The following is a 10,352-nucleotide window of genomic DNA, read 5'->3' as shown; positions in this document are numbered from 1 at the left end:
GGTCAAGTATGACACATAGAACGGATCTGCTATCCCCGTTTTAAAAAAAATAAATCATTTCAGTAGGCCTTTAAAATCGGTAGTGTTGATATTGGGAAAAAAATTGCCCACCCCACATTTGTAGTATTGAACTTAAAGTTGTTGTTTTTTAATAGGGTGTACATTGCTGTTTAATGGAGACTAATAAAAAGCTAATTTGTGTCAACAAAGAAGGTGGTTTTATTGGATAAAAACATGTGCATCAGTTGCAAATCTTTTGAGAAAATATAAACAGTACAAGTAAAAATATATATTCTATTTCTCTCCTTTAGTTTCACTATCTGAACAGTGTGAGCCCTCAGCCTCCTCTTCTTCTTCCTCTTCAATTTTTTTATTCAGAGGGTCTCTGAGTGCCATCAGTTCCTGTAGCTTTACATAGGACTCACACTCAGTAGAAAAGTGGTTTCTCTAAAACACAAAGCGAGAGATCAGAAATCTTCATACTGTACATCCACCATACTCAAACACTACTGTTAAACAAAATGAATCAGGGAGTACTTTACAGATCCTATAAAGGATTTTTTTTTCCCAGTAATTATTTGATCCCCTGCTGAGTTTGTAAGTTTACCCGCTTTAGAAGACATGAACAGTACAATTGTCATGGCAGATTTACTGTAATAGACAAAAAAAGTCGAATAAAAAGAGAGAACAATTGTTAAAGATTGTGAATGAAATCACATTTGACTGAGGGAATCAAGAATGCTAGCCCCCTAAACCGACTACAGTATGTGCATGTGAAGAACAATTTAGTCCTGCCCCTTCAGCAAAAGGTTTGGTGAGAAAACACGACTGTTGGAAGAATAATTTAGAAATGGAAGCACGACAAGGCAACAGGCAAGATCACAACTTGTTAATAAGGATGGTTCTCATAAAGGTGAACGATCAGCCCAGAATTACACAAGATGAAGGGTACCTATGATGGTTTTAATTAACATTTAACACACTTCCTTGTGGTCTAGATAACAAGTATTGGATAGGATTTGGTGGAGGGACGGCTCCAAGATTTTTTCTTTATTGGGGCTAAAAGGGGGCTTGACCGATTTGTGGGGTGGCAAAGAAAATAATAGATTTTCAAGACTTCAGTTTTCATTTACTCCAATAAAATCAGTTATGATACACAGCACAAGCATGTTCAATATAAAAGTAGTTTTAACTGAATTTGACCAAAGAATATTCAACAAAATAGTTAGATCTAATACAAGCGACATGGCAAAAATGTTTCACGTACAGAGGTGACAAATACAGACAATACACTCAATCAATCAATCAATCAATCAATCAAAGTTTATTTATATAGCCCTTAATCACAAGTGTCTCAAAGGGCTGCACAAGCCACAACAACGTCCTCGGCTCAGATCCCACATATGACATACGACAACAAGAGCATTTATTCCGTATGCATAATTAATGAAAACAGACAACTATGCATTGGCAATATTGTTGTGGATCACAACATAACTTAATAAATTATTAATAGTGAAAATAATATGAGGCCCATAGGCTACAAAGTGCACCTGGCGTTGCCACAATGAGAAGTGCAAACAATTTACAATTGATTGTTCTGAAAGGCCGGGCAAAAAAAGTTTGCATTCATGCTGGGATTGGGCAGCCAAAAGATAGAGCTGGACATTTGATAGGTGTTTGGAAAGATGGACCGGTTGCGCGATTGGCCACATAAAGATGGACTCAGCCCGATGGTAGGCTTGGTAAAGATGGACTTGCGAAGACAATTGGCTGCCACAAAGCTGTCCCGTTTTGGGGGCAGTCTTATCATAATTTCTACCAAATGTGGATAATTTGCTGACGTCACCAGTGGGATGTCACAAATGGGGCAAATTTCAAACGGCATGTTTGGAGAAAGGCCGAAGGAGGGCAAGACTGCTTTATAAATATCTTCTTAATGCTTCTGCGGTTTGAATTTAAAATCTCGGGACTTAGGCAGATCCCAAATACACAACAGCAGGTACATATGAGTGAAGAAAAAATGTGTTTGCATGAAAGGGCCTTAAAATGCTAGGGGGCTCAACTGGGGCTAAACAGATTTCTTAAGGGGCAACAGCCCCCCTAGCACCGGTTTAGTGACATCCCTTATTTTGTGTACATTTTGCTTCACTTCACACTTCATCACCTATGGTCATGAAGTGTGGGACATGACCGAAAGAATAAGATCGCGGATACAAGCGGCCGAAATGAGTTTCCTCAGAAGGGTGGCTGGCATCTTCCTTAGAGATAGGGTGAGAAATTCAGTCACCCGAGAGAGACTCTGAGTAGAGCCGCTGCTCCTTCGCTTGGAAAGGAGCCAGCTTTGGTGGTTCGGGCATCTCGTGCGGATGCCTCACCAGCGTCTCCCTAGGGAGGTCCTCGTTGCACGTCCCACTGGGAGGAGACCCCGCGGCAGGCCAAGGACCAGATGGGGGGGATTACATCTCCTCTCTGGCCTGGGAACACTTCGGGATTCCCCAGGAGGAAGTCGCTAATGTTGCTCTGGAGAGGGAAGTCTGGGGGTCTCTGCTGGAGCTGTTGTCCCTGCGACCCGATTCCGGATAAGCGGTTGAAGATGGAACGGATGGATGGATGGATTTTGCTTCGCTGTCACATTTATAACACGCTTTCTGCACATGTCTGCAAACGGCTCGTGTGTGGAGGTGTTCCCTTTAGATTTATAATGAAACTCTTCATGCAATAACCTCTTCAAAAGTGTCAGTTTATCTTATGAAAATGTACAGTTTAAATATATATCTTGAAGACGAATAACATCACCGCAAATTTTTTGTTCAGACAGTCAAAAATAGACTTTATGAACAGTATAGAGATTCACTCGTACAACTTACATGATACATCATTAAAACCGCTGCATATACAAACATTTATCTCACTGAATGTTTGTATTGTGTGTATGACACAATTAGATACGAATAATACTGTATATTACCTTCTCGCTTGTTTTCTCAAACCAAGTAGTAATGTCTGTAATGGTCTTTTTCATCAGGGGATCACGGCGAATCAAACATTCTAACCACATTTATAAGTCAGTATATGGGAAAATCAATATAGGTACCATAGGGGGGTTGGGACCACAGTCACAAAGAAAACCATAAGTAACACACTCGGCCGTAATGGACTGAGATCTTGCAGTGCCCGCAGACTCCCCCTGCTCAAGGAGAATTTCCAATGAACACCTGAATTATTTAGAAGAGACTTGGAAAATTACGATGTGGTCGAGTAGGACTAAAACGTAGCTCTTTGGCATCTACTCGACTTGCCGTGTTTCGAGGCAGATGAAGACTTCATTACATTGAGGGGCCGATGAACAGGGTCATGCTCATGTACCGTAGAGTCTTGGATGAAAACTTCCTATTCTTAGTTAGAGCATTGAAGATGGTTGCACAGATGGGTCTTCCACCGTGACAATGACGCAAAGAATAAAGCCAGCCAAGGCAACAAAAAAATGGCTCAAGTAGAGGCACATGAAGATCCTGGAGTTGCCTAACCTCAGGACCTTAATCCTTAAAAATAGGGGTCTTTGACGATTTCCAGGCCAAGAACCCCCATACTGATGGAGCGGTGACCCCTACTTATATATGTTGGATGCATGTGTGCATTGTTGTTGTACAATGTTTAGCATGGATAATTAGCAATAATGAACAAGATGAATAAGTCTCTTATATCCCATACATACATACTGTATCTTGATTAGGGTTGTAGTGAGGTATACTTATTAATGATAAACCCTGCTAACATTTCTAAGAGTTGCTATTTCTGTTTAAAATTGTTATTGTAAACCTGTCCTAAAGGTACCTTGTTAACCTGTGGTTTCTGAGGTGTAGGTTAAGGTTTATAGCTCTTCTGCATGTTTTTTTTTGTCGTGTCCTTGTTTTTGTTAGCTGATAGCTGAGAATGGTCTCTCGGCCAGTTACGTAGAACCTTACAGACCCTTGTGATTGACACAGCTGGGGCATTGGAGGGACAGGTGAATAAACCGGTGCCCTGCTTGAAAGAGCTCTTGTGTTTCACTGAACATGTGTATTGCTGTCTGAAATACGTTTTCTGTCTCCATTTATATGTTCACAGAAGTGTGTTGATCAAAGTCAGTGTACATTTAAAGCCAATTGTTTAATATGAAAAATAGTTTCAAAAAGTCTAACAAACCAAGATTTCATGACCCTGCTGCAGTACCTCAACAAACTGCTGTTGTAGACCTCTGCTATTAACAAAATTCTGGAAATGGAGTTGAAATCTAGAGTTGCCAAGTGACATCTGGTTCCTAACAACGGTTTCGCCACCTAGCTTTGGGACCAAATACTTTCATTATATCACTCAATCAAATACAAATTCATGTAAAACCATGACTGTTTTTTTGCTTGATGTTATGTCTCTCTCTGTAAAAATAAAAATGTAATTGAAAATACGGAATTATTTATATTTAAGGTGCTAAACTTACTATATCAGCAGAGGATCAAAATAATTATTACGTCACTGTATGTATATATCCAAAATGCATTTGTGATGTCTGTAATTGACTTGCTAAAAATTTAGTGCATGTGTTGAAATATTTTCGTAAACCTGACACCTACCTGAAGACAGAGACGCAGCAGACCTTTACCTGAATCTTGCATCTGCAGGGATGACAGGAACTGTGGTAGTGACTGCTCTGTTATCCTATTGCCTACACAAATATATATAATCAACATTTTAAATTAGAATTGTCTAATTGCAAATTTACTATTTATCAATTGAAGTTCTCTGTACAGAAAGGTTAAACATATTAATTTCATCAAACTCCAAGCAAAATGCAATAAGTAATTTGATTACACTGATATAATGGTACACTGCTTTTAAATCAGGAAAATGTACAATATACGTCACATTATCAATCAATCAATCAAAGTTTACTCATATAGCCCTTAATCACAAATGTCTCAAGAAGTCTAAAGCCTTTTCGATCAGCCAGAGCACATTTAATGATTTGTTTGGTGATGGGAATAACAATCAATTCATTGATTTTTAGGAATTACGTGATTAATTTCATTTTAAAGCAAAACTATTGAGTGTACTAATAGCAGAGATGCTATTGATTCAATCTCAACTAGTTTGAAGTCTAAAGAACAACATGAAGTCAGCTGTTGGAAGTTGAGCTACATCCACACAGGCCTGCGGGAAGCAGTAGTCTGTTCAATTCATCACAACAATAGAAACAGGAGGTCAGAGAGATTTAGATTAAAAATGAAATAACTTTTAATTCTAGAACTAATAATTGTATCAAATGGACCTTCCTCGTTGTAATTGTGCCAGTGTTTCCACTACTGGTGTTCCAAGTTGTGTGAAGTAGTTGCACACTTAAACATACACGTCAACCTTCCCAATTCCCCTGGGAAACTCCCGTATGTTTCTGCTCTGTGCTGGTGCCCTCCCATTCTCGTAGTTGTTCAATATTTTAATCTGTATAAAGAAAAATAAATTATCTTCCGTACTGCCTGAGCATCAGAGCTCATGGTCCGTTCTGCAACACTAAGAACACCAGCGTAACACAGGGGTATCAAACTCATTTTAGCTCAGGGGCCACATGGAGGAAAATCTATTCCGAAGTGGGCCGGACTGGTAAAATCATGGCATGATAACTTAAAAATAAAGACAACTTCAGATTGTTTTCTTGTTTTTAAAAATAGACCAAGCAAGTACTAAAAATGTACAAATCATAATTTGTTTTTATTACACATACATGTTGCTGTTAAAAGTATTCTATTGTTATTTATATGTTCTAAATAAATTATGTGATCATGTTCATCAGTCAAAAAGGTGAAATTGAGTATGGCAGAGTTTTAAAATGCTCCCATTGGTGTTCATTTTTAATCAGTCAGAAAATGAAATGAATAACATCAAAATGTAATTACAGTATGGTATTAATGTAATTTGGTATTTTTTCTCAATTGATGTACTAACATCATGTGGTTTGTTCTATACATATACAGTATCATCTACAACAACACTTGTTAATTTGGACTAATTTCATTAATCACACATGAAGTTAAACAAGGATACACATTATTTCAGTATATGTATGTGCACCCAGAAAATAAGTACAGAGCAAAATGTACAGATTATCAAAAGCACTTATTTGAGTAGAAATGTCACAGGTTACATTACCAACAACGTATTTGGCAATCAAGGCAAGAACGTAACAATCCACATTTTTTATACCAATACCAATAAGCAGCAATGGTATGCAGTATCCAAACACAAAAAAGTGTTGCCTCTATCTTAAGGTGAACATAGCTTCGCCCCCTCTGAAGTCATGCACGCTCTAGGAGCAGGGGATAAAAATAATTGCTATTGTGACATCCAGTGTTCACATTTAAAACAGCGGTTTCTTTCATTCAAAAATTTTCGCTGAATTTTTATACCTGGCAAACTCATCTCACGAGCTGGGCCGTACGTTTGACACTCCTGCTGTAGTCCGTACAGTCTCAAAATAAAAGCACATCAGTAAAATGACACGGTTGCACCACAGTAGGTAACACCACCGCTACCCACTCCAGTCAGCTAAATATTACATGTTTTTCAAACGCAGATGTTGATAGGTATGCCATTTTATCGATCAGATAATTATACTATGATGTTATAACAGACAGTGTTTAGTGCATTTGTTTGGCTTACATTGTATTAGCCTGGCTTTTCTTAGTGTGTTCATCATGTCTTTCATCAAGTTACTTTGATATTAGATATGCAATGGAAGAAAGGATTCTACTGACTAAATTATTCATGAATTAAATATTAATACGCAATATGAAAGGTTGCAAATTCTGTGGGGAATAAATTTACATACTGTAAGTCAGAAAATATTTCAACCAGTAGTTCACAGGCATCTTCTTGAACTTGTTATATCCAATATTTACATAACATCACATTGCATGTGTACAATGGAAAATTTGGGAAATTTTGGTTTCAGATAAGTAGGGGTACCAAAAAAAGTTGAAAAGGTTGGACTGGAAAAGTTTATAAACTAAGTGATTGGACTAAAATAGCCCTTTTCTCAACTCTCAAAGCGCTTTACTTTGAGCCCAATATTAATTCACTTCACAGCCACACTGTAATGATGGCAAGCTACATCTGTAGCCACAGCATCCCTTGGCTGACTGACATAAATGTGCCTTCCAATGCACGCCAACGGCCTCTAAACCCACCACCAAATCCTAATGCACATGTACTATACTGGAGGCAAGGTGGATAAAGTGTCTTACGCAAGGACTCAACAGCAGAGTCCAAACCGCCATTGTCGGGTTACTGGACAACCTGGTCCTCCTGAGCCACTGCCACCCCTTAAAATATTTTTTTTGCAGTTTCCCTTTTTTGTACTGTGATAAAAATGTACTGACCTGCCAGGTTGAGGGAGGCGAGGCTCGTGTTTCCCGGCAGAATGAGATCTCCATTCCTCTGCTCTGGCGACTCAGTCACTAGCAGGCTCGCCATCTCCACTGGTCTTTTGTGCTAATGGAGAAGAAAGTAAACAAATGGTGAATATACTGAATTTAATCATTCCATAATTTAAAAGAAAAACTTGATTAAACCTCTTGTTCATTCACTTGTGTTTTTTCCTCAATGTCTTGACCTTCTGCTATAATTGATTGAAAGAAAAAATATAATCTATAAAACATAGAAAATGTATTTACACATTAACTAAAAACAAGTGTTTACAGGAAGTAGCTAATTACCTTTTTTAGGACACCTTTGGTCTTTGGCTGGAGCACGTTTCCCATCGGGTTTTGAAGATTCCTTGAATAAAGGATAACATTAGTTCGCAGATTTAAAACACAAACCAATAAAAGCCACAACTTGAAGATGTATAGGATTATAACTATTCATTTATTTAATAATATCATTTTTTGCATTATACCCGCTTTTTAGCAGCGATTTTGCTCTCCCCTTTGTTGGCGTTAAGTGAAGTGGCGCTGGCTACGGAAGGGAGCTGGTCAGTAGACAGATTGGCAACAGATGATTGGACAACATCGACTGCAGCAGAGGACTGAAAAAGCAAAGAATTATTGTGAATATGTTGAACTATTTATATGCCGTATATGTGCTCTGTATTTCTTTATTCACCAGCAAGCTTGAAACATTTGCAAAAAAACTATTGCAGTTACCAAGCAGAATCGACAAAGAAAGAAAAGAACATATGATAATACATATTTGCTGGTTATTAATGGAGAGTGTATTATACCTCTAATCCCTAAATAAAGGCGAATATGGTATGAGAGCTATTTCGTCCGCTAAGGCGAGCAGTATGCTTTTACTCGATTGTTGGTTATTTCATGATCCCAAATGACAATTTGTAGTTTGTTAGTTATCCTCCTGTGTTTTAAATCATTTCCTGTCTTGGTGCTCTTATTTTGGTTCTACTTCCTGTTGAGTTTCCTGTCAAAACACCTGTTTTTACTTTTAATCAAGTCTATTAAGGTACACCTGTTGTTCCTTGCCAGCATTGATTTATTGTGTTTTTGTCATTGTCCATTTATGCACTAGCCTTTTGTTTCTACCATTTTTGCTCTTAAGTAAATAATTAAGTTATTTAACCTGCACATTGCCATCTGTCTCTGCATCATGGAGTCACGGCAAGCTCAACCATGCGCTATTGTGTCAGGTTGGTTTTAAACAAGATTAAGTGAAAACTACACCACAATTTTTACAAAAATTGGTGGACAAATAATGGCACACACAGTTAGACATGTTGTACACTCATTGTGCATTTACTCTTCCCTCCACTAAATAATATTTCTGTATGATTTTTTTTTGCAAAGGCAAAGACCAGCAACCCACTGAAAACAGGTCCTTGAGTCCACTAGTTCAGTGGTTCTCAACCTCTTTTCAGTGATGTACCCCCTGTGAACATTTTTTTAATTCAAGTACCCTCTAATCAGAGCAAAGCATTTTTGGTTGAAAAAAGAAATAAAGAAGTAAAATACAGCACTATGTCATCAGTTTCTGACTTATTAAATTGTATAACAGTGCAAAATATTGCTCATTTGTAGTGGTCTTTCTTTAACTATTTGGGAAAAAAGACATAAAAATAACTAAAAACTTGTTGAAAAATAAACAAGTGATTCAATTATAAATAAAGATTTCTACACATTGAAGTAATCATCAACTTAAAGTGCCCTCTTTGGGGATTGTTATAGAGATCCATCTGGATTCATGAACTTAATTCTAAACATTTCTTCACAAAAAAAGAAATCTTTAACATCAATATTTATGGAACATGTCCACAAAAAATCTAGCTGTCAACACTGAATATTGCATTGTTGCATTTCTTTTCACAGTTCTTTTTAACAGACATTTTACTGAGAAACCTGAGCTTGTGCTTCACTGAGTTTATGAACTTATATTCATATTTTGTTGAAGTATTATTGAATAAATATATTTATAAAGGATTTTTGAATTTTTGCTATTTTTAGAATATTTTAAAAATATCTCACCTACCCCTTGGCATACCTTCACGTACCCCCCAGGGGTACGCGTACCCCCATTTGAGAACCACTGCACTAGTTGACAATCACTGCCTTAGTTTATAGATTTTACCTGCATTTATTTATGTTCATTACCCTTTGCTCTTTTATCCTGCACTACAACGAGCTAATGCCACGAAATTGTGTTCTTATCTGTACTGTAAAATTCAAATTTGAATGACAATAAAAGGAAGTCTAAGTCTTTGCTCATTGCATTTGGTTTTTGTATGCATCTTTTGTTACTCACTACTTTAGTATTGTCTCCTGGTCTACTTTGGGATCCAACTACCACTCTGCATAGCCAAATCGTAACAGCATGCATCTCAATCAACGGAAGAATGGCTTCAGCAAAAGAAGATGGACATTTTAAAATGGCCCAGTTTTAGGACAAATATTTACCAGGATTAACTTGTACACACCAAAAACATTGGAATGAAAATCATGATACAAATTATACGCCATGATTTCGCAATTGAATCACAGCTCTGTCTTTAATATGAAATATGCATTAGGAGAAAATAAGAACAATGCTCTCCTATAGTGACACTTACACAATGCATTTTCTCCATGAGTAGTTTCCGCCTTTCAACAATTTCTTCGTGAGTAAGCACAACCTCGCCAAGAACCTCAGAATAGACACATTGCATAAGTCCATAGTATAGATACCGTGCATTTATAACAGCATAGTTCATGTTAACTACCATGGCAAGTTCAGTAGCTCCTGAGTCACCAATCTGATTGTTGGAAAGTGAGAGGAACAGCAAAGAACGATTGAAACGCAGGCCCTGAATATGACAAAAAAAAACAACTATGAAA

The 10,352-nt window shown here is 37.5% G+C and overlaps 1 protein-coding gene across 8 annotated transcripts in view; it reads right to left on the bottom strand.

Annotated features, from left to right (window-relative positions):
- Positions 1 to 201: 201 nt before the first annotated feature.
- Positions 202 to 10,352, bottom strand: part of lrrc71 (leucine rich repeat containing 71) — a 21,001-nt gene continuing 10,850 nt past the window's right edge. For 5 of the 8 annotated variants that reach the window (XM_062030073.1, XM_062030072.1, XM_062030076.1 and 2 more), the window contains 8 exons: positions 10,238 to 10,321; positions 10,088 to 10,162; positions 7,931 to 8,059; positions 7,749 to 7,809; positions 7,605 to 7,651; positions 7,413 to 7,524; positions 4,614 to 4,705; positions 202 to 447 (listed from right to left, as the gene is read on the bottom strand). In XM_062030073.1, coding sequence (XP_061886057.1) covers positions 295 to 447; positions 4,614 to 4,705; positions 7,413 to 7,524; positions 7,605 to 7,651; positions 7,749 to 7,809; positions 7,931 to 8,059; positions 10,088 to 10,162; positions 10,238 to 10,321 — 753 coding nt within the window. In that variant the 3' untranslated portion in view covers positions 202 to 294. The remainder of the gene's footprint in view (positions 448 to 4,613; positions 4,706 to 7,412; positions 7,525 to 7,604; positions 7,652 to 7,748; positions 7,810 to 7,930; positions 8,060 to 10,087; positions 10,163 to 10,237; positions 10,322 to 10,352) is intronic. The other 3 variants (XM_062030074.1, XM_062030077.1, XM_062030078.1) reach the window with 3 other exon arrangements.

The sequence above is a fragment of the Entelurus aequoreus genome, linkage group LG20 (genome assembly GCF_033978785.1).
Source record: "Entelurus aequoreus isolate RoL-2023_Sb linkage group LG20, RoL_Eaeq_v1.1, whole genome shotgun sequence".
Classification (NCBI taxonomy): Eukaryota; Metazoa; Chordata; class Actinopteri; order Syngnathiformes; family Syngnathidae; genus Entelurus; species Entelurus aequoreus.
The sequence above is the reverse complement of the archived record's forward strand: the minus strand, read 5'-3'. Positions and strand labels throughout refer to the sequence as shown.